This window comes from Strongylocentrotus purpuratus, unplaced genomic scaffold (assembly GCF_000002235.5).
Source record: "Strongylocentrotus purpuratus isolate Spur 01 unplaced genomic scaffold, Spur_5.0 spur5_scaffold_14, whole genome shotgun sequence".
NCBI classification, from domain to species: Eukaryota; Metazoa; Echinodermata; class Echinoidea; order Camarodonta; family Strongylocentrotidae; genus Strongylocentrotus; species Strongylocentrotus purpuratus.
Genome location: NW_022145599.1, coordinates 21,571,271 through 21,595,398, shown reverse-complemented (window position 1 = coordinate 21,595,398; position 24,128 = coordinate 21,571,271). Strand labels below are relative to the sequence as shown.

The 24,128-nt window shown below is 37.6% G+C and overlaps 2 protein-coding genes across 2 annotated transcripts; both read right to left on the bottom strand.

Annotated features, from left to right (window-relative positions):
- Positions 1-342: 342 nt before the first annotated feature.
- LOC584645 (leucine carboxyl methyltransferase 1) lies at positions 343-10,043 on the bottom strand. Its single transcript, XM_784501.5, has 8 exons — positions 9,770-10,043; positions 6,202-6,290; positions 5,329-5,450; positions 4,527-4,665; positions 3,436-3,541; positions 2,496-2,718; positions 1,460-1,649; positions 343-1,003 (listed from the first exon to the last, which is right to left on the bottom strand). The coding sequence occupies exons 1-8, from the start codon at positions 9,820-9,822 to the stop codon at positions 975-977; spliced, it is 951 nt and encodes a 316-aa protein (XP_789594.2). The 5' UTR covers positions 9,823-10,043; the 3' UTR covers positions 343-974.
- A 2,298-nt stretch (positions 10,044-12,341) lies between these two features.
- Positions 12,342-19,908, bottom strand: LOC105441259 (zinc finger protein 791). The gene is made up of 2 exons (XM_011672201.2): positions 19,750-19,908; positions 12,342-18,247 (listed from the first exon to the last, which is right to left on the bottom strand). The coding sequence occupies exon 2, from the start codon at positions 17,518-17,520 to the stop codon at positions 14,788-14,790; it is 2,733 nt and encodes a 910-aa protein (XP_011670503.1). The 5' UTR covers positions 17,521-18,247; positions 19,750-19,908; the 3' UTR covers positions 12,342-14,787.
- Positions 19,909-24,128: the final 4,220 nt, after the last annotated feature.

Below are 24,128 nucleotides of genomic sequence, written 5' to 3'. Positions count from 1 at the left end.
ATTTAATTTTTTTTTTATAGCTGATAATACATGAATGACAAAATGCATCTTTTGTTGTTTTGCACAAAGCCATTTTAATTAATACTTCATAACACAAAGTTATAACACCTAAATTTGTACTGGACATTCTGTGAATGTAGAAAATGGATTTGTGAGAAGCCAAATTTAAAGCTGTAGTTGAAAATAACCCTGTAACCAGTGATCGGATCGTCGGCCGATCAGGGGAAATCAGATCATAAATTCTGATCGCTGATCAATGAAAATGATCAGAAAATAATCGGTAAAAAAAAAACTTGAAAATTGTTGGCATTTCAATTTCTTTTTTCCCTTTTTTTTCCAATCATTTTTTTAAATTGTTGACATTTAACGGCATGAAAATAGTTTTAAACATGAACTACAACAACTTAATTTGAGAGAATTATCCAAGGTATGAGTAAATTAAGGTAATAGAGTGCTCAAAATTTCAAGTACAGCAGTAAAAAAATAAAATAAATAAAAATCATTTTGAACCGATACATTTTGCTGATACCGATCAAAGGTGCAAGGGTGTCGCTTCGATCAACTACCAGGGTTAGTTGAAAAATCATTTCAAACTATGCCATAACAGAAAGACTTGTAAAAATCAATTGAAAGTACTGTTTGCAACATCCCATAAAGTGCTTCTCTGTATGTAACACTGATAAATATCCATAGGGTTATTTTCTGTAAGCTTTTCAAGACCTGTTCAAGGAAACCCAATTGACCTCTGTAAATCAAAAACTCAACAGCAATGCATGAACTTTAGATAGTCAACACTGTCATAGAAACCTGCACAGCTCCAAAGTTTGTGTGCTGATGAAACTGCTCCTTGCCCTCACTCCTTGGGGTAAGGTTAGTCACCATGACAACAGGCCTCATCTCGGAGGAGATTCATCTTTTCTTGAGCCTCGTAGCGGCTGCTCTGACTGGATGGAATCATCAAATCTCAAAGAATCTCAGCCGCCAAACTTGATGGACGATAGCCCTGTTTGAAATAATAAGAGGATGGTAATATTCAATATTCAAAATTCAAAATTCAAGATGATTACCGAGATATATTTCTGTGAGTAGGCTTGAAGGTAATGCTTAAAAGCCAGTGTTTGGCACAGCTGTCACATTTCACGACTGCCCCCCCCCCCCAAAAAAAAAAAAAAAAAAAAAAAAAAAACAACAACAACAACAACAACAAATAAACAACAGAAAATTGTACATTTGTAAATATTGATCTGTAACTCTGAAGTTAAGCCATCTTTTTCTTTCTTTTCTTGTTCATATCGGAGGGACAGGCCACATGAGTATGTAAACATTATAAACAGGACGCACATTCACATTTACAATAGAATATGACATAATCACATGTGGGGTCGTGGGTCCTTTGGTTAATCAATGATATACACTTTTGTACAGACCATGGAATCAGCCACTGGTTGCCTGGACTCACCTATATTGCCATGATCATTCCAAGCCCAACATATGCAGTAGTGTTTGAGGAGTTGATCCAGCAGCTCCATCTCGTCCAAGAACTCCAATCTCTCTATGCGGTAGACATCATTGCGAGGCAGACTGGCGTAGACGGTCTGCATGTCTACTGCATCAGCTCCTTGCCAGCCAGCAGAGGTGAAGCGATTTTTCTGAAAAACAAACAAACAAACAAGGATCAGGGCAACAGATTATATCATTCATTGATTAATTATTGGTAAAGCAATGCAAAAAGTTCACAGATGATACATACATGTACAGTGTATATCCTTAAACAGGGAGATAATTCGAGAGGCAGCTGTATAGAGGTGGCCATTACACAATGGGTGGATGCTATGATAGCTTTCATTGCAATTGTGTCAATATGATGTTTTATTTATTAGAATTCCTGACAAAATCATCTCTTGCACAACACATCCCAGAACCCAATACCTCCACCAAAGAAGAAGAAAGTGAGACTTTACGCCCCACTGCACTACTTATAGCTACTTGCGCCCTCTTTTATTTAGCAAACAATGCCTAATTGATGACCATTGGTCCCCCAATGTAATAAGGATCTGGAATCATCTGCCAGGCTCAGCAGTCAATGCCACAGGAATAACCAACTTCAAGGAGGCTGCTCTACCCTCCATCAGAATGATGCAGCCCTCTGTTGGTTCCCATAATAAGCTTACTAGCTTGGTTTTTACTTGCACTGGACTTAGCATATTTTACTGTAAATTAACGAGTGCTTTGTCCACACACCATTCCTGTAATTCATGACACTCCTTGTAGTTACTCGCTTCACCTACCATCCCAGTATAGTTTCCTGAGTGAGCTGCCAAAGGGATTACCCAACAAAGTACCAAGTACCAAGTACCCATGATCCTCTTTTTCTTATGTCAACTGAGAGCTGATTTAATGAGATAACCACCTGTCAGTGACCATGCAGGGAGGTCTAATCCCTCCTGGCCAAAGTAGTGCAATGGGGCTTTAAAACTAAACCTCTCCTGACATACCTGTGTGTCAAGGTCTTTACAAGGGGCGATTCCTTCTAGCGTGCATCCCCTCGTCTTGAGGTTGTCAGCCATCACTATACCAAACTTATCAGCCATGTTCACCTGCTCGTAGTTGGCAAAGTAGGCCACAGGGAACTTAGTGTTGATCCATCGCAGAAGAGGGTCGGATTTATCATGGTGGAGGTACACTAGGACACACTCGGCCATGAAGAAAGTAGGCTTGCTGGAAAACGAGAGAAGGGACATAATTATAAAGATATTTTTCTGATTTTTCTTCTTTTTTTTATAAATCATTAGCAATGGTCACAATAAAGTAATTGTATATAGCCCAAAAATCAAACGATAAAATGTGTCTGTTGTATTGTTTTTTTTGTTCATGAATATCAGGAATACATTATTGAAAATATCTATGTCTTCTGTTAACTCGACAGTTGAAGAAATATTTGTATCTTGAGTAGTCAATTTATCCATGTTATAAATATAAACTTCCTTGTATATATGTTTGTTAATTTGTTGCAAATGAAAATCAATAAAATCCCTGCGGAGGCAAAAAGTATGAAGAAAAAAAAAATCACAATAACCTAGTCACTGGTTTGTTGTATTCGGCTTACATTTAAATGCTGTAAGCCCAGAACCACAAACAAAAGTAGACTAGATTCAACATTTTCCATTTTTGGCAAAAATGCTGAGCTGACCCTTTGCAGTATTTGTCCAAAAAATGGTGATTTACCGAATCTCATGAAATTTGCTCAGATACCCTTTTTTGGGGCAAGCAAGGGTCATATTCATCTTGGAATGATGAAAAAAACATGAATAAGGCCACATTTGAAAATTAATCGAATTTTTGCCAAAAATGCTGAAATACCCACCATCTGCTATTGACAGTGTCTTTGTATATTATATTTTTCTACAGAACCAGTGAAAATGAATCTGGACTAACCTGAAATCAATACCAGCTACTTTGCTGAGTTTCTTTTCAAGCTCCTCCACATTTCTTAAATCTCCCCACAAAATGTGATATTTCGGTGAATGAAGCTCGGCATCCTCTATATACCAGCAAAAGACAAATTAGGAGAAGAAAACAAAAATCAATCAAACTGGTGCTCACGGTCACATTCCAATCCAATCCAGGTATTTATAAAGCGCCAATATCTAGTCGCCTAATCAAAGGCGCCGATGAAACGGAAAAACTACCAAAAATGCCTGTTCATGATTCTAACTGGGACACACAAAAAAGTGATGGTAAAGGTTATGGATTTAGTGAAAAATAAACATCTCTATCATGGAACATGATGGTTAGGCCTTTCACATGATCTTATTGTTTTATTTCTCAATAAAAGAGCATCAAACTTGGTAAAAATATGCATATGGAGATTAACTACCATTATTGATCATTCTTTGGGCATCTAGTATAAAGTCAAAGGTCACTTATGTCAATCTATGTAAAGATTTTGCGTTCTATTGCAGCATTGATAGTGTAAAAGAAAAAAGAAAAGATAAAGAAAATGAAATCATTAGATTCTGGAATCACTTGTTTCTATTCCCATTGAACTTTATGCAGAAATGCATCCCTTACCAGTAACAACACTCTTGCCGACAGATACAAGTTTATTGAACATCCCATATAGCATAAAATAAATATCCTTACTTAAAGGTATTGACCGGTAGTGGTAAAATTGCGGTTCAAGGGTTTTGGGTGCAGAATATCCATTCAATATTGCTTAAATATTGCCTTCAGAGGTTTAGATGCCAATACTTCAATCTAAACGCAAAAAAGCAGAAATATATGCCCAAATGTTCAATGTTGAAGTGCATTAGTGATATCTATCCAGGCCGGATCGATATGATAATTTACCAAATAAATCAATAAGTAGGCGGTTTCCCGGCAAAATTTGTACCGTCACATATTAGTCAAAACATATTCCTTCACATGATTGGTAATTAAGAGCTTCTATTTCTTTTGAGAGGGGCGTTTCCAAAACTGGTCTATACCTTTAACAAAAATTGTACATGAATGGGCAGTATCCTTACCAATGACAACACTCTGGCCTTCACAGGTTTCTTGGACACCCTGTGTTAGTTTGGGGCGTATTCTCACGTTCTGACATTTCCTGCTCGTCACCGCTCGAAAGTCCACCTCAATGTAGAGATCAGGGAGCAAGTCTTCATCCTACACAGGACAAAGGTTGCAGCAATGTCAGGGGGGTGTTTCACAAAGACTAAGATTGATTTTAAGTTGGACTTATCTATGGCAGGCTATTCATGCCACTGGTTGCTCTCACCGTTTTGATCTTTAGATAATACCGTTTCCTTCAATAATGAACTATCAAAAAAGGTAAATTCTGTAGATTTGTGACCATTTTTTGTACGTCTCTTGAGAAATCAATGCCAGGAATGGTAGAGTAACTAGTGGCATGAATGGCCTGCCATAGTTAAGTCCAACTTAAAGTCGATCTTAGTCTTTGTGAAACACTCCACAGGTCATATTGGAGATAATACACTTTATTTTGTTTAAGTGTCTTTATCAAAATGTGGCATGGACTTCCTGATTCAGCTGTATAATTGGGGGCACTCTTAATAAATATATTTCAAAGTAGAGTTGAATTCTGTTGTTTGATGTAATTCTGCCCTAATATGTGATAATGAACTTGCTTGCCCTGTAGGGTGACAAAAATGTGAGGACCTGAACCTGTATTCAAGAAAGGTCCCCTAATCATCTATAAATATATCTATGACTGACTTCCCTTTTAGTCAAGTATAGGAACCTTAATGCAGTGACCTCTTGTAAAAGTCAAGTCATCAGGATAAACTAAAAAGGCATGTCATGATTTACCTTTAGTCTCCAGAAGAGTGAGTCGAATCCAGCCCCCAGATTGATGACCTGACATGCCTTCTTGTTAAGCTGTAGGAACTGGGCCAGGAGGGTGTGCATGCCTTGGGTCCTGGCATAGTAACCTGTCAACATACAATAAGAGTAACAAAGCTGTGACATCATAAAAATCTATTTTTAGAATTTCTCAAATTTTTCTTCATTTTCCAAAAGAGCATCAAAAATAATGTCCAATTGTCAAAAAACAATTGAATATTTTAAGTATTGGCTAAGATATGACCATTTGCCTTAATAGATTTCCTATAGGAACTCGGTGTTATTTTGCTCTCGTTCATAACATTAGGAATATGTAGAAAATCTATTTATCCAGATGGTCATATCTCAGCCAATACTTAAAATATTCCATTGGTTTTCGACAATTGGACATTATTTTTTACGCTCTTTCGGAATATGAACCTTTTGTCAGGTCGACTGACATTCAAAACAGCCCATCAGGTGGCCACATAGCAGTGGGCTATGAGGGGGAATTCAACACCGTTTGGTCGGGTGTTTACCCAATAACAGGTGTTGTCAATCACTAGGTTTAGCCCTCAGTTTTATGATCAACAGGCCTTATGTAATGCTCTGTATTTGAATGCTACATCCCACATTTTTAAACGAAGAATTCTAAATCTTCAACATGCCAAAGATAGCCAAAGATTGTTTTTTTAGAAATCAAATCAACAATATTTTTTAGAATGTGTTAACCAGAAAAAAACAAAAATAAAGGTATTTGTTCTTACAGTCTCTCTCAACATTAATCTTTATCCGACTCTCATACACGAGCAGTATCTTACTGCAAGTTTGTTGAAAATGATATACATGTAGAATACATACCTCTGTTGATCTCTGGAGCTCTTCTCTGACCACTCTTTACTAGAAGCTGGATGTAGGGATCTTTCCAGTACCCTTGCTGCACTGCAAATCTGTCGGTATTGTAATAGATAATTGTAAGAGTAAAGCTACATGAGCAGTGCTATCGTTTGCACCAATTCCTCTTTCACAATCTTGATATAAAAATTTACCAGCAGCTACACGGAGTCAACAAAGTGTATCATTTTACATTCTCCAGTAGTCTGCCTTAATATGCAGTTATGCACCATTACTTTCATCATTTTTAAGGAAATATTTAGCCAAGTTCTTCTATGATCTGCTGTCTGAGAAGATGCACCACAACTTTGATAATCATATTTTGATTTTTGAAAATGATGTTGTAAAACCCAGAGGTTTAAAAACTCTACAGTTCTATATTCAAAAGGAGAAAAGAACTAACAAACATAAGGTGATAATCCTATTCAATATGTCAGCCACTTAAAAAAAATCCTGAAAGTACTCATTAGTAATTTAACTGAATTTAATAACTTTGCAAGGAAAACAATATCTGTTTGCAGCTTCCTATCAAGCCATTTTGCCACCTTGATCCAAATAGTGACCCACATAGAATGGATGGTGGTGCATGACTGGCTATTGTGCAACCAGAGGTATCAAGACAAAACAGCAGCTATCTTATTACCCCTGTTTGATGTGTATCTCAAACAGGTGATTTCTACGATGTGTGCAGTTCTATGCACGTCTTACTAATGTCTTTGTCGCTCTGTTAAATAGTGGACAGAACTTTGTCTGACCATGCAACAATGTTGCTTAATACAAAAATAAATAAAACAAAAAATACACTGACTGCTGAATTGTTCAAAGCAGATGAACCAATCAAATCAAATGTCTTGTCACAATAATGTTATGGAGAAATATGAATTTTTTTGAAATTTGAATGCATAACCAACATGGTTTATTATTAGGAAACCGTTGTTATGGCTGCATTTCACATGTGATCGTCCTAAATCACAGCTAAAATACAAGACGGTCCAATAACCTCCTGAGTTCAGAGAGGCACAAATATCGCTGGGAAAATAGCCTTGTTGTTGGTATCGTTTCTTTTCTTGTTTTGTGAGCCAAATATGCTATATGGGAGACAGTCTTTTAAAAGTCTCCCAAATGGCTTATTTTGAATCATTGGGTCATAGCGTCTGGTCTGCGGCTCGCGTTACCTGACCCTTCTCCCATTATCCACTCCAGCAAAGCATAGAGAGTCAATTGCTAATGTGTATTGACCTCTAGCACTGCACTACGTGTTAATTGGCAGAATTGCACTCACGAATAGTCCATATACTAGGGAGGCCAATGCCCAAATCTAACTTTTTAATTACTAATTTGTTTATAATAAAACAAAGATTAAAAGAAAGCATTTTCTTTCACTAAGACAACTCACCCATCTGCCGACTCCATAAGTTCCATAAAATAGGAGATATCCAGCTCTTTTGTAGCCATTTCCTTCTACGCCTATCCATACGTAAGAGCCTTGAAACAATTATATTTCATGTCGCAAAATTACGTTCATAATTAGACAGGCCCGAGGGAATGGGCGTGTCATTGTCCGGACAAAGTTCATGATGAAGTTTAAAACTTCGCGCGAAAGTACAATCACTCAAAAGCGGCTAGCCTTGAATCGGTCGCACACGTACACACCGACACAGGCAAGCCCCGATCCAGTACACACCGACACAGGCAAGCCCCGATCCAGGCTGAAATCCAGCCATCAATGTGCGAACGATTACATCTTCTACTACTACGAGCCGAAGGCGATGGTTGAAAAATGAAGAAGAGATATCAAAATTGGCAGGAAAGAAATAGATATAATTCATTGATATTTACCTTAGATGTGTATTCCAATAACTTGATTTCCTCATGCGTATTCCTTATGATTTCAGTCGGAGATCTACTGTACAATCAACAAGAACGACCTCCAAAATCAGCACAACACATTATTTAATCCCCGGAATGATACTATGCATGCACCTCGCATGTACGTACGGTACCTAGTAAGCTAGCTACCTGGATATCTCTCTCTCTCTCCTTCTTCTTCTTCGGCTATACGTGACAAAACATCATCCAATCATGTCTTTTCAACCGAACTTCTCAATTGGAGTATAGACTGCTCACGTACAGTAGACATTTTTTAATGAAATATCTTTTTTTAAACATTTCTCATGCATGATTTACTGCACGAGCTCGACACTTGAGTCTATAGTGCTGTGAGAATAAGGTACTGTGTGTGAGACTACGAAAGATTTGTCTGGCGCGCGATATGACCGGAGCTCATACATATTCATATTTATGATGTCGCAAGACTTCCATTTTTAGCTAGAACAATGACAGCACTGTTCACAGTTTTTCTTCTCATTTTGAGATGGCTGTAGCTATGGGGCTCAAACCAACGCAAGATTGACATAAACATCGTACTCTATCTACCTTCGAATGTTCAGTTTGTAAAAATCTGTATTTAAAAAGATATAATCTTTTTTCTTTATATTTTCTAGTTGTTAGAAGTGACAATTGTGAACATCTGAAATGTTGATCTCTATCAAAAGTTCTTTACTCAAAACGGATCCCATATTTTTAGGGTCTACCTTCTGCCAATGAGAAGGTTTTTAGTGAGCAAACCTCTACGCCCTCTAGGATTTTCTTAGTCGGTTGTGCGCGTCCGTCAATGTCTTCTGCTAGCCCAATTATTGTATTCAAATACGTCAAAATCTGCAAGATCGTCAACAAATGGTGAAAGACTGTTACAGATCCGTGATTATAGGTATGTTATGAAATGTATAATTGTATTTTCTTTTCTTATTTTCATAAATTTTTATTTTTACATAAGTTTTTTCCCTCTGCTAATTTTTTGAAGTGGGCGACAAGCGCACAAATCGTAGGTGTAGAAGCCTTACGCCCGGGCATTGGCCTCCCTACATAGATCTATACACACATAACACACAAATGCACGCAATAAAGACGATGTGGCTGATTGGCAAGTTTGACAGTCTAGACTCACGATTTGAATTTTCAAATTACTCTTTCTAACATCGGTAGGCCCTAAAGGCTTTCTACGATGTAATCACAGAATGTGGAGCAACAGGGTATTAAACGCTGAAACTGATGGCTCAAGACCGAGGAACTTGGTAAGAAAACACTTGATATAAAATTTTGATTGGGTCACTGAGCCTGTCATAAACTGACAGATCACTATTGATAATAAACAACGGTAAGTTGAAAAAATTACTGCTAGATCTATTTATATAATTTAGGTGTCATCAATTGTCACTAAAGAAAGTAATGATTTTTAGTGAAATCAGTTGAGTTTTGTACAGTGATGTTTGAAATGTTGAGTATCAATACCACAGCTTTTAATACACAGCCAGGATAGTAATGCTGCATCTAGATCTAGATCTATATCATTATCAGTATACTGTATCTCGACCACTTAATTTCAGCTATCAATCATAACAAACACGATTATTCACGTGTGGGGCTTAAGTTAAGAATTAACTCGTTCAATGTTGATTTTACTGGGCATTCATACCGTTTGCACATCGAAGCATCGTCGTTTGTTGATTGGACTGCTTCATCTGACATCTTCAATAAAAGGTAGATTTAATCGATTAGAATATAATATTTAGTGAGATAAATGCGAACTTTTATCACCCGTTCATTAAAAGTTCTTGTTAAGAAACCGCTCCAGACTCGGCCACAGCTAGCAATTGCTACCATGAAAATCGCCCGATTGTCTAGGTGATTCGACCCAATTTTTACATGGTGATGACGCAGAAAGAGATGAAAAGACGATGTCTTCGCTCGCTGTGCCCTCCCCGGTCAGTGGCGGATCCAAGAGATGTGGAAGTATAGGGGGCCCATAGATCTCTATAAAAATTGAGCCCCCTCCCCACTCTTTTTCTTGGGAGGGGGGGGGGGGCTTACAAATATGTATGTGCTTCTGAAATAAACAGACAACTCCCTAAATTCATGGATCTGCCAAACAGTTACTTTTTTATGTTTCTCACAGGCAGCATTTCATAATTAACATTTGTAAAGACCTCACCCCCCCCCCCCCCCAAAAAAAAAAAGAGAGAGAGGAGAGAGAGAGGGGATGCAGAAAATAACAACAGGTAATTTGTTGGGTTACAAATAAAGAAGATCAAACAGAACAAGAAGCGCAATCTATTAGAACAAACTTATTAAAGGGCAATAGAGAGACATGCAAATTCATTTTTTTCCATCTCCTTTTTCCAATAGGCGCTCTGGATATAATTCTTTCTTTTTTCATAAGTAGGCTCATTCACAATATGAAACAACAAGAAAAAATAGGGGAAGAGCAGTTATGGTTTGAAATTCTGCAGGACTATAATGAAAAGATTCACATTTTTTTAAGGTTTAGATGTGTATGATGGTGTTATTTCTCCCAGCGTGTTATGAAAATATAATAACTGCTTACATGTACAGTGTATTTATGCTTTAGTCAAATAACATGATGGTGAGCTTGATCTAACTTTTTGAGGAGAGTGTATTATTAATAATTTTCCTAAGGAAAAATATATCTTTTTAAAGTTTTAAAAAAATGCCTTTTACCTTCAGTAAAGCAGATGTTTGGATTCATAATAACGTGTTATGCAAGTGGTTTTTATTCTCTCTTTCCCTTACCTACATTCCTGTCTTTGCTTGCTCAGCTTCCTTCATTCCATTTCTCATCTTACTCTGCTATCTCCTCTTACTCTTGTCAGAATGTAACTGTTTGTTAATCTAATTGATGTATTTTTTGTGTGCAAATTTATGTATTCTTATGTTATTCATTGTTATCTCCTGCCAGCTAGTGAAGGCCAAATTTCTGTGTTTTTTAACGTGGCCAATCAAATCTGAATCTGAAGGGACCTCGCAGGATACATCAAAGAGTTGTCAATTTGTGTTTGATTCATCACAACTTCAAAATTTCTTAAACTTTCTTATTTTTTAACTGAATTTGCTCAAACTTTCACTGATCTCTTTCACAGTCACTTTTTTTCTTCTTCTATTAAAACCAACTTAATATAAGGGTGGACTTCCCTGTTAAAATTATTCAAGATGAAGCACAGTAGCTTACATGCCGTGAAAACAAAAGCAAAGAGAATAGAATGACATGGTCTATGCATTCCATTTATGGGGGAGGGGGTCTCTCCCTCTACTACACTCATCTACCCATACACATACACAAACACACACACACACACACACACAGACAAGGGGGAAAAATGATTGCTTCAAACCAATTTGAGTTGGTGGACTTATTTTAGATTGACTTTTATTTCCGTTGTCGAATCAGAAAAGATTACACTACACAGGTGGCCTAAATATATTTAAAGAAAAAAAGAACTCAAAAACTTTGTACATAAAATCTCACCCTATGGTAATACTGTACAAACAATATTTCAATTCTGATATAAGAAGCCACCATTATTATTATTATATCTTCATAACAAGTTGAATTGTGTAAAAGCTGAAGAAACAAAGAGCAGGTTGTAATTCAACTCAAAGCAGTGGAATTGTAATGTTATCCTCATCTTTACAATATGGTATTTTGATTATACAATAATTATAACATGTATACTGCTGCTTACTGCATCAGAAAGCAAGAAATCTTCAAATTAGACATCAGGAATAACGCATGCGGCCAGGCGCGTACCCAGGGGGGTGTTAAACCCCCCCTTTGGTATTTTTATGTGTATAAACCCCCCCTAAAAAAAAAACTATAAAAAAAAAACCTTTGGTTTTGTTTTTTAATATAAAAAAAAATAAACAATTAAAAAAATTAAAAAAAATATTCCCATGCCTGACATAAAAAAAAGGTGACCTCCCCCCCCCCCCCCCCAACAGAGCAAAATGTCAAATTTTCAAATTTCGAAAAAAAAAAAGGATTCCCCCCCCCCCCCCACCCACTTATTCAGCAGCCTGCTGAGTCGTTGCGATTTTTTGGTGACCAAAAAAAAAAAAAAAAGTGTCCTCTTACCCCCCCCCCCCCCCCGCTTATTCAGTGACTGGCTGAGTCGATGCGAATTTTTCGGGCTTATTTAAAAATGTTAAAACCCCCCCCCCCCCCCCTTGAAAAAATCCTGCGTACGTGCCTGCATGCGGCCATACCATCCAAGAGTTGTTAAAATCGCGTAGTTACAATTAGGGCGAGCTGAACTGTTATAACTAAATAATAACAAAATTATGCTCTTTAAACATATAATTTTGGCACATAGACCAGTTAAACCTGGCCACCCCACTAGAAATTACTTTATGTTGCTCACTTGCTCACTAGTCTACTGCCTGGAATTTGTACATGTTGCACGCCCAAACAGCTGAAAAATCCTCAATGCTAGAACGGACAGTTCTTACCCAGGCAAACGACGGGTGTATTTTCGGGGGTCTGTGTAGAATGCGTGGAAGGGAGGAGGACATACATTTAGATGATTCAAGAATTAAACAAATATATAAACGGACATAATCTGGACTAATTGCCCACCTGTATGAACTGGTCACACATATTGTTTACATTTGAGAGTACACATACAACCCCCAAATGAATGGTCATCATAATATCCAGCAATTACAACATAGATGATGTTGTAGTTGTATGTTATTTGATACATAATCATGATAATGATTACTTGAAGTTGTTAGTGTGTCACAAGTTATTTAAAAAAAATCATAGAAAAATAGAATAAATAAAAATCACTTCTTCAAATCTTGCCTATTACTGACTTAAGTAGCCTGCGCATTTGAATGTTTTAAAGAGATACTATAATAGGAACATTGTTTTTTTACGGCACTTTTATTGCCCACTACCTAGTAACCTATGGAAGTCCATGTAGTTACAAACTGGGTAAGAAAATACAGTTATTCTTTTTGTGTACAAATTACACAAAAATAAAATCATAACATTTTAGCAAAATGCACTTAAAAAGCCAAAGTCTACTGAATCAGAATGGACACACGATCAACGCAAACATAACTTCGAACCGATACAGTTTACAGGAAGACATATACATGTACATTAGAAGTTACATAATCAAGCTAGTTTTGTACATACTCATTTACAATTACACATTCATACCAGCAATGGGATACAATATGAACATCGTCAACTCTTACTTTTTGTTGTTAACAAATTTTATAAAAGTGTTATAAATATCTTCAAGCTTGGGCAGGGCTATCACAGTTTCAGCTTGATACAGTCATATGATCCATTACCGGTAGACTGAAATTTTAGACGTGGTCGGCAAAGTTAACAGCTTGGACTAGCCCTTCTCCATTTTTTATCATTTCTTAAATACATTGTATTTTGCCTTTCTGTCTAAATCTTAACAATATGAATTATAGAATAAATATGACAATTCATGCAGATATGTCAAGCTATGACAGGTTTTCTGACTTATAGTTTACATGTATATTGAACTTTGAAATCTCTACTACACTGGCAAAATAAAATATATTTTGCTCTCTTTTGATACTGATGGATGCTATCTGCATGTAGAATATGGCAGATGATCAAATGCCAGTACACATATTTCAATAAAAACATGCAAAAATCTTATAAGTCTTATAAATCATGTACAAAGCAGGGACAATGAGTTTACCGATGAGAAGTCAACCAAGAGCAATGGAACAGTTAAACTAAATATCAACATGATGTACATGTACAGAGTGTTGCAGGGATGTACAAGGTGAAAATCTCAAGACTTGTAAATGGGCCAAAATGTTGGGGAAAAATCATAATTGAAAACTTTCCTTAAAGTGTGGTGGCAAAATATTAATTAAAAGCAAAATTACAGTCATTCTTTGTTTCAAATTTGAATATTACAACTGGCAGTGTTTTATTCACCCCATTTGTTGTGTACAAAGTGAGGGCTTCCATTTTCAATCATAGAAAACCATTATCTTGATATGAAATTGTGCACATACCGGTACTGTCATAAACTCATCTTGCTGCTATAGATACATTTTGAGATAAGTTTTTTTTTTAGGGCTTGTAAATCCCAGATAGGGGCTTTAAACATTGGATATAATGACATGTACATGAACATGTATGTAATTAAAACTACAGGTGAAGCATTTGCAATGCTAAGCACTTCCACTTATGGAGTCAGCAGAAGTGTAGAGAAATGTTTCACTATAATAATTACAAAATGACGAACTTCCCTTTCCTGATCGCAATACATGTACAATTATGTACTGCAACCTAAAACTGTAAATAATGTGATACTTATTTAGATTCATTTTGGACATGCAGGCGACACTGCAGTAAAACCTTAAATAGTGGTCTTTTCTGGCCAGCTGGAGATAGTGGTCAGTTATTCCTTTGCCTATGAGAGTAGATGTGTCATATCATCTTGTATTATGGTAATCTTCATATAGTGGACTCTATCATTGCGTCCCTAAAGCAGTTATGTCTATAGTGCACGCCAGCTAATCCTTTTAAAAGCATGGCAGCATGATTTTGTGACAGTTCTGATTATTTTTCCACACTACAATGTAGGTAACTCTGATTTCTCTAGACAAACTCATGAAATAAAAAACCTCGAGATTTTAACTGCAATGGACCTGCAGATGAGATTTCAATTCGTCCTCTGTACCTAGTTTCTCGTCACACAAAAAGCATTGGTATTTCTCTTCGAAATTCTGCCAACTCGAATCGGGCATCACCTTGCTGTCACTATCATCGACAAACTCTTCTTCGGTGTATATGTCAGACGCATTGTCATCTTCTTGAATCTCTACCAAACAACACTTAGTCGAGCCAGGAATGACCCTACTGTCATCAAGGCTTTGATAATCTAGACACTCTTTGACTTCCTCAGTGCATATGTCAGGTGAGTTCGCATTCTCTTCATGATGATGCTTAGTCAAGTATGGCACCTGGTTCTCACAAAGGCCTTGATCATCTACACAGGACGTACTATCTTGAGACCTTGATAAGAGACGCTCTTCTGCCTGCTCTTCTGTCTGATGTGTCAAATTTACCTTGCAACCGAGCCCTTTGGAACACAGAGAGCACAGATATGGATTGGGATCGGTGACTCCGATTGCACGATTCTCAAAGTGTGGGTTGAACTCATAAAGTTTGCCGCATACACTGCACAAGTATTTCTCTTTTGCCTCAATTTTGTTTGGCATGGATTCTCCATCGCAAGTTCTTGTGTGAGATCTTGCATCTAATTCTTTGCCATCATGAATTTGCAGACAACACACAGGACACTGTTGCTCCTGTTTCACCAAGTGAAGACTCATATGGGCCTCCCATGTCGGCCTTACGACAAAATTCCTATTACAAACAGCACATTCATAACCACTTGTTATGCTATTAGTGACATTCCTACACTCCAACACTTTGGTGTCAAGTGCAACACACCCATGACGAGTAAGGTGATAGCGAAGAGCAAACTTCTCCCCACATAAGGCACAACAGAATGGCAAGCTTTCGTTATGGATCACACCCATATTGTGCTTCTTATTCACATGCTTCCGGTAACTGGCCAAGCGTGAGAAATTCTTACAACATGCGTCACACCGATACTTGGCCCGGCATTCTTTTGTTGGTTTACTCTCTGAATCATCATCATCTTCATCTACAGCAGTCTTCTTACTTCTACCAGAGACTGGATGCAAAGCTTGATTGTGAATTTTCTCATGAGAATACACATATGAACTTAGACACCATTTGCCTTTGAATGGGTGACCTCCAGTGTGTAACTTCATATAATGTATTCTTGCATCTCTGTCATTTTGGAATTTTCTAGGACATACAGGACAAATGTACTTGTCTTGCCTCAAGTGTACAGCCATATGTCGTCGCCAAGAGTCCCTGATCTTAAACATCCTGTTACAAACAGTGCACATATAATCCTTACTTTCCTTAGATTTACTATATTGCCGTCTTATATATAAAGACTCTTTATCACGTTCCAATAGTTTACTATCAAGTGACTGACATCTATGGCGACTAAGTTCAAATTGGCAAAGCAATGTCTCCCCGCACAAAGCACACCTGCACTGAGATTGTTCCCCTTTGTGCATCTTAGGCACACTATCCTCGCTCTTCTTGATCAATTCCTCTTTATTTGGACCAGGGAACACCTCCCTGTTTGGACTGGCATTTGTGCAAGCTGTCTGAAGGGACTTCTGTGGATGGTCCATGCGCTTCTTTGTGCCACAAGCAAAATCATTTTTCACCTTTTTCTTCCCCATCCTCTTATCTTCTAAGGAACTTGACAAGACACGGAGTTTCATATGTTTCATTAAACTTTCCTTGGATTGGAACCCCCTACCACAGCGGAAGCAGGTGTGTGGATGGGTAGTTAAGTGAGCTTCCATGTGTATTTTCAAGGTGGAAATTACATCACAACTTTCACCACACACATTGCATACGTACTTAGTTACCCAGCCTTTTTGTTGTACTTCGCATTTGTGAGCTTGCATATTCCTTTGTCGTACAAAACTCTTTCTACACATGCAGCATGCATAGCATGAACGCCAGGCTATGTCATGAAATCTTTCATGACCTTTTAAGTTCTGTTTGGCATGAAACCTCTGAGGGCACCATGGACATTTCGATGGATAGTCTTCAGTATGCTGACTCAAATGATTTTTCAACGTGCTCGTGGCCCTAAATTTAAGGCGGCACAATTGGCATTGGAGCTTCTGCTGACCTATCAAATGAATATTCATATGTGTCTCCCAAGTCCTCTTACTCGTGAACATCCTGTCACAAACAGCACACTTATAATCAGATGCCTTTCCCTTGACACTATTCTTTATCAGCTGAAGGTTACTAATACTATCAAGTTTATCACATCTGTGGCGATTAAGTTGATACCGATTACCAAATCTCTCCCCACATAAGGCACAAGAGAACCATAAAAGTAGGTCTTCCTCATAGTGTATCCTCAGATGAGTCCTGATACTTCCAAGAGTAGTAAACTTTTTATAACAAACTGAGCACTGGTAACCATTTTCTACTTCAATACTCCTACCACTGGCATGTGTAATGATCATGTGCTTCTCAAGGTTGGCCTCATTTGCAAACTTCTGTCCACATACTTGGCACTTACAGTCGCCATCCATCTCATCTCTCTGATTGTTTTTTACACCGTCTCCACTCAGGACTTTTCCTTTGGATGAATTGGAAGAGAATTTTGAAAGAGATTTACTTGAACAACCTCTCTGCTTTTTTGTGCCATCAACATCACCCTTTCCTACATGAACATCTGTCTTCTCCATTTTTTCAAGTATCACATTTCTTCCATCCCTTAGAGAGTCCATTCTCTGCAAAAACCCTTACCATTGCATTCTTTATAATTACAATACACTTTTTTTTATCTTCAAGAGTAGTGAACATGAGCTCGCTCTTGGTTTTTCTTTATGATTATGTTCTCATGTCCAGTATCTCTCAAATGATGTTCTGGTATTCATGGAGGGATGTTTTAGTTTTGCTCAAGTTCTGTTGTTCCTCAGACCTATACAAAACTCCTGGAGCAGATCACATATCCCTTTCCAAAATCCAAAGAGCTGTCATGTGATTTTGATCTCTTTCTTTTGTTGTATGATTACGTCCTGTTCTGGGGCTCTATATGAATTCCTGGACGGTTGTTTCAGTTCTGGTCAAGTTCTGTTGTTGGTCAGCGCTATACAAAACTCCTGGAGCAGATCACATATCCCTTTCCAAAATCCAAAGATCTGCCATGTGATTTTGATCTCTTTCTTTTGTTGTATGATTATGTCCTGTTCTGGGGCTCTCATATGAATTCCTGGACGGTTGTTTCGGGTCTGCTCAGGTTATGTTGTTGGTCAGAGCTAAAGTTAACCTAGATTCCTTTCCAAGAAGCTGCTGTATGGTTTTGATCTCTTGGTCTTGATATGTGTCATGTCCTGGGACTCTCATAGATACTCTGATATTCCTTAAGGATTGTTTCAGTCCTGCTTCTATCGTTGCTCTGTGACAAACAACCCCTCTTCTGGAGATCATCTATCCCTCTCCTAGATACTGTCACTGTGGTCGAATAAAAGATAAAAAAAGAGAAATTAGTGATCACCATGAAAGGGTATGGCTAAAAAAAAATCCAATCTTTAGAAAATAATTAAACATTATTCAAGTAGTCTTTGTAAATGCAAATCATTAACATTTTGAAATTATGCCCTTCTAATCAGAGGACTTTAGAATATACTTGTTTGTTTGTATGTGTGGGGGGGGGGGGGCTATTGACAAAATGCCCTTTAGCATATAGTGAGGTACTCCTGGACTCTCCTCCCACCCATTTGCAGCACTTGTGATTTTTAAATGCATCAAATTCCAGGAAATTTGATGTTCTATTTCAGGAAAACAAATTTTCAGGAGTGGAAACACTGGCCCTATATATCAATAACAGCTAGTTTGAGCTATGGCTAACATTCACCAAAATTAGGACATACATGTACAGTGTACATGTAGTCAAATACTGAATTTACTTGTTGGATAACTTGATTCTGGCTGGGTCTTTACAAATTATACTTTACTTAAAAAGTTAAAACTGTATGTTTTTTCAAAGTGAAAATAAAGAATTGACTCTGGTTAAATGCATTTTCCCTTCCTAATGCAAATCTATTTAACCCAAGTTGGCTGACTTTTCCTCATCCCACATGGAAACAATTACACCAAATGTGACCGACGACACAAACTTTCCAAATTATTTTTCCATAGAGGGAGTCTACAACGTCATGATACCCAGACGTTGTGTCCGGACAGGTTGTGAATCCAAACAGTTTATTTGATATAAAAACAGCAATGTCAAGAAGTTTAGATGCAATATTTCATCTTCTAAGACCTATGTTGTACAATATTATAAAGGACAAATATTCATGATGGTTATTGCTATTTGATGAATATTTTCATATTCCGGTCTTCTGTTATGACATTTATTGGATTCAAATCTGTCAAAATCTGCAAGATCATGAACAAATGTAACTCTAGGAAGCTCCGAACAAATGGTTAAAGACCGGAACAGATCTGTGATTTTTCTTTTGTAATTGAATAATTCTTCTTTTTGTTTAGATCTAGATCTACTAATTTTCAGCTTTGCACCAAATACCTGGCGCTGCTCAACACCCAGGAGGCCTCCCACCTCACACATAGGTGCATTACTATACTGGCTGTGTATTAAAAGCTGTGCTATCGATTCTCAACATTTCAAACACCACTGTACAAAACTCAACTGATTTCACTAAAAATCGGTAGTTTAGTGACAATTGATGACACCTAAATAGCAGTAAAATACAATTTTTTCAACTTTCCGATGTTAGAAAGAATAATTTGAAAATTAAAATTGTGAGTCCATCGTCAAACTTGCCGATCAGCCGCACCGGACTGATTGTGTGCATCTGTGTGTTATGAGTGTAGACTCTATTGTGTATTGACTATTCATGTATTAAAATGCTGCCTATTAACACGTAATGCAGTGCTAGAGGTCAATACGCATTATTGATAATGTGCAGGGTATTCTGCAGGTGTTTAATTACCTTTTAGTAGTAGATTAACCATTGGATCGACTGTTTCACCTGGCTGGACACCTCCTCCTCTGGGTCTATTGAGAAAACTTCGATGAGTATAGACTACCATTTAGATTACCTAGAGAATTTCAGAAATTGCACGTAAAATTAAATGATTGTTGTTATACGTTCATTTCGCCCCTAAACAATTTACTATCGAACAACATCGCCCTTGGCCGGCCTATCACCCGGTACCAAGCTTCTGTGTTTCGACGCGAGTGTTACAACTAGCCACGTATCATAATTCAAAGAGATTCAAATTGAAAGATTTTTTTTTCTTCAACACTGTACAATATTTTACTGCGAGCAAGGATGGCAATCCCCGGAGGATTCTGAAAAGAAATTAAGGAAATTATTATATTTAAGGATATAGGGAAATAATAGAAGATCATTCTAAAAGGTTGCAGGCAGGCTTTACTACTTCAGCTAGAAGGGATTAGACCACCCAGCGAGCCAGCGAGGTCACTGTGACAGGTGGCTATCTCATTAACTCAGCTCTCATTTAACAGAAGAAAAAGAGGATCATGGGGGACCAACAGGCACCGATTGGGGAAGTTTTATATATAGAGGGAGCAAGTAGCTACGGTAGGATGTGCCTAGAACAGAGGCGGCCCTCCCGGGGGGCAGGGGGGGCACAGTGCCCCCCCCCCCCCTTTTTCAGATACCCCAAAAGTGCCCCCTTTTACATAGGAAAATTGCCCTTTTATTTAGTAAGAAGTGCCCCTTTTACATAGGAAAAGTGCCCCTATTATTTAGTAAAAGTGCCCCTTCCCCTTTTCACCTCTGACGAGTGCCCTTTTTATTTTTGACACGTGCCCCTTTCCCTTCGACATGTTCCCATTTTCCTTTGCAATAAGTGTCCATTTTCCATTCTCATAAATCTTGAAATTATCTTGAATAAGTGCCCTTTTTAATCTCTAGTAAGTGCCTCTTTTCAAGTACGAGAAGTGCCCCTTTTCACTTTTGATAATTGCCCCTTCACCTCTGATAATTGCCCTATTCAAAACTGAGAGGTGCTCCTTTTTATGCCTCCGCCACCGAAGGTGGTGCCGGAGGCATCATGTTTTCGGGTTGTCCGTCCGTACGTCCGTCCGTACGTCCGTCCCGTTTGACCGTTATCACAATATCTCAAGAACCATTTAAGATTTAAACTTAAGACTCGGGAATAGTATTTATCACCATAGGAAGACGATCTGATTAGATTTTGGAGTACGTAGGTCAAAGGTCACAGGTCACAGAGGTCAACTTATGAAATTCCTTGTATTGAGTTTGTTATAGCGCGATATCTCAAGAACCATTTGAGATTTAAACTTCAAACTTAAGGATAGTATATGTATCACCATAGGAAGACGATCTGATTAGAGTTTGGAGCACGTATGTCAAAGGTCAAGGGTCACAGAGGTCAACTTATGAAATTCCATACATTGAGATTGTTATCATGATATCTCAAGAACCACTGGAGATTTAAACTTCAAACTTAGTGATAGTGTGTATCACTATAGGAAAACAATCTGATTACATTTTGGAGCACGTAGGTCAAAGGTCAAGGGTCATAGAGGTCAACTTATGAAATTCCATACATTGAGATTGTTATCATATCTCAAGAACCACTGGAGATGTAAAAAATTCAAACTTAAGGATAGTATGTATCACCATAGGAAGACGATCTGATTAGATTTTGGAGCACGTAGGTCAAAGGTCAAGGGTCCCAGAGGTCAACTTCTGAAATTCCATACATTTAGATTGTTATCATAATATCTCACAAACAACTGGAGATTTAAACTTCAAACTTAATGATAGTGTGTATCACCATAGGAAGACAATCTGATTAGATTTTGGAGCACGTAGGTCAAAGGTCAAGGGTCACAGAGGTCAACTTATGAAATTCCATACATTGAGATCGTTATCGCGATATCTCAAGAACCACTGGAGAATTTTCACTTCAAACTTAATGATAGTATGTATCACCATATCATAATATCTCAAGAACCACTGGAGATTTAAACTTCAAACTTATATGATAGTGTGTATCACCATAGGAAGACAATCTGATTAGATTTTGGAGCACGTAGGTCAAAGGTCAAGGGTCACAGAGGTCAACTTATGAAATTCCATACATAGAGATTGTTATCATGATATCTCAAGAACCACTGGAGATTTAAACTCCAAACTTGTTTAAATTGCTCTATGGCGGAGGCATCATTTTCGACTGCGCGCAGTCAAAATTCCATCTAGTTTCCTTTGTAAGAAGTGCCCCTTCTCCTTTAAATAACTACCCCTTTTTTAAACTCGGATGAGCACACCTTTCATTTTAACATGTGCCCCTTTTATTTTCTAATAAGTGCCCCTTTTTCTTATGATAAGTGCCCCCATTAAAAAGAGAGAGCTCCTTCCCCCTCTCATAACTACCACTTTCCCTTTCTAATAAGTGCCCCTTTCCCTTATGATAAGTGCCCCCATAAAGAAGACAGAGCTCCTTCCCCTAAGCAATACTGCCCCTTTTAAAAATCTGAACGGTGCCCCTTTTCATTCAACAAATGCACATTTTCCTTTATTATAAGTGCCCCTTTTACATGTTCATAAGTGCCCCTTTTCATATCTGGTCAGTGCCCCTTTTCACCTCTGATAATTCCCCTTTTAATAATGATACGTGCCCCTTTTACTTTCTAATAATGGACCTGTCCCCTTTTCACCTCTTATAAATGCCCCTATCAAAATCTGATGGGTGCCCCTTTTCCGTCAACAAATGCCTATTTCCCATTTTCGTAAACGCCTCTTTTTCATCACTGGTGAGTGCCTCTTTTCAGGTGAAAAAATGCCTCATTTTCACCTCTTATAATTATCCTTTGTACTTTGATACGTGCTCCTTTTCTATTCTAATAAGTGTCTTATCCCTTTCGATAATATTGTCCCCTTTTCATGTAATCATTAAACGTGTCCCTTATTTAAAGCAACTAAGAGCAATTTCCCCCAAAGTTTGCTCGATGCGCTCGCTCGCATTTAAAGATGATATAATTATGTTACTTATCAAAGGTCTTTTCAGTCTTCCGTTATGAAAATGTGCTTATAAACCCCATCACGATTGGCTTTTTTCCTCTTTAAAAGATGTAATTTTTCGCACTGCGACCTCTCAGATCTTTAATTTTTTTTTTTTAAAGTGCCTTTTTTGTTGGTGCCCCCCCCCCACTTTGGAAGTCGCTCGGCCGCCCCTGGCCTAGAGATACATGTATATGCCCCCTTACATAATGCTAGTACACTTTGTTTACTTATATTTCATACTGTCGCTTACATTAGTGTGCCCTTTTAAAATTAATCTGATCCACTCCTTTTACTTTGACAAGCACATGTGCCCCTTTTCCTTTGTAATAATTGCAGTGAGCACTAATTTTTTTTTTTGCTCCCGAAAATTTGAAAATCGCGCCGGCCGAAAATTCGCTTTAGGATTGGGTGACAACCGTGACACCATGTATTTCTTGAAAGGGTATCGTGACTAACAAAAAATTTAAAAAAACTTTGATGTAGAGATACAAATTTACGTTGGGAAGGCGATATTTTTTTCTTATTTTTTCCTCATATTTATTTGCCTGTATTTGTACTTGGAACTGGTGAGGGTGGGGGGGGGGGACATACACAATATAACCACCAGCTCACAGTGCAGGCATTTTTTTTTAATACCCCCCCCCCCCCCAAAAAAAAAAAAAAAAAAAAAAAAAAAGCAACAACAAGTCAAAATACGTACAATTTACAAGTGAAAAGTACAAACAGGAAAATAATAATAAAAAGGAATTCGGCATATACTGAACATACTTTGTCCTACCAAAAAAAAATGTTTACTCAGAATATAGCATAGGCCTACACAAATTTAAATTTTCAGAAAGTCCCATTTCTTGTTCCAAGAGTCAAGTCTATCACGACCAAGAGCGATTTGTTTTTTAATAGCACAACTCAATTTAAAGTTACTAATACAGTGAATAGATACGAGGCAATATCTTGTTACATCGGCAGCAGGAGTCCATGATACCAAAAAATATATCTTCATTGGTAATAATAAAACTGTTGTGCAGTTCCGTGTGCAGTATGTTTTCCTGCACTTCTAACCAAAAGAAATCACCAATTCAAAAAAAGACGTCGAAGTGTCTCATCATCATTTTTTACACAAGGAACAAAGTCATGAATCAATAAATTTAATATAAAAAGGAAATGTATTCGGAGGGAGATATCGATGAAGAAATTGAATTGAAAATATCTGAATTTAGTGGAGAAGGTTGCTTTGAAAGAAAACGGTAAATACCATTCCAATCCAGGTTTGTCTCAATCATGTGCATGCATGTCCCGTCCCATTTCATTTC

Excerpts from the sequence above, each read along its gene's own strand:
- LOC584645 (XM_784501.5), bottom strand. The coding sequence starts at position 9,822 with ATGTCAGATGAAGCAGTCCAATCAACAAACGACGATGCTTCGATGTGC. Across the intron at positions 6,291-9,769 it reads GATGCTTCGATGTGCAAACG|ATTTGCAGTGCAGCAAGGGT; the intron begins GTATGAATGCCC and ends CAATACCGACAG. Across the intron at positions 4,666-5,328 it reads CACTCTTCTGGAGACTAAAG|GATGAAGACTTGCTCCCTGA; the intron begins GTAAATCATGAC and ends TGTCCTGTGTAG.
- LOC105441259 (XM_011672201.2), bottom strand. The coding sequence starts at position 17,520 with ATGGACTCTCTAAGGGATGGAAGAAATGTGATACTTGAAAAAATGGAG.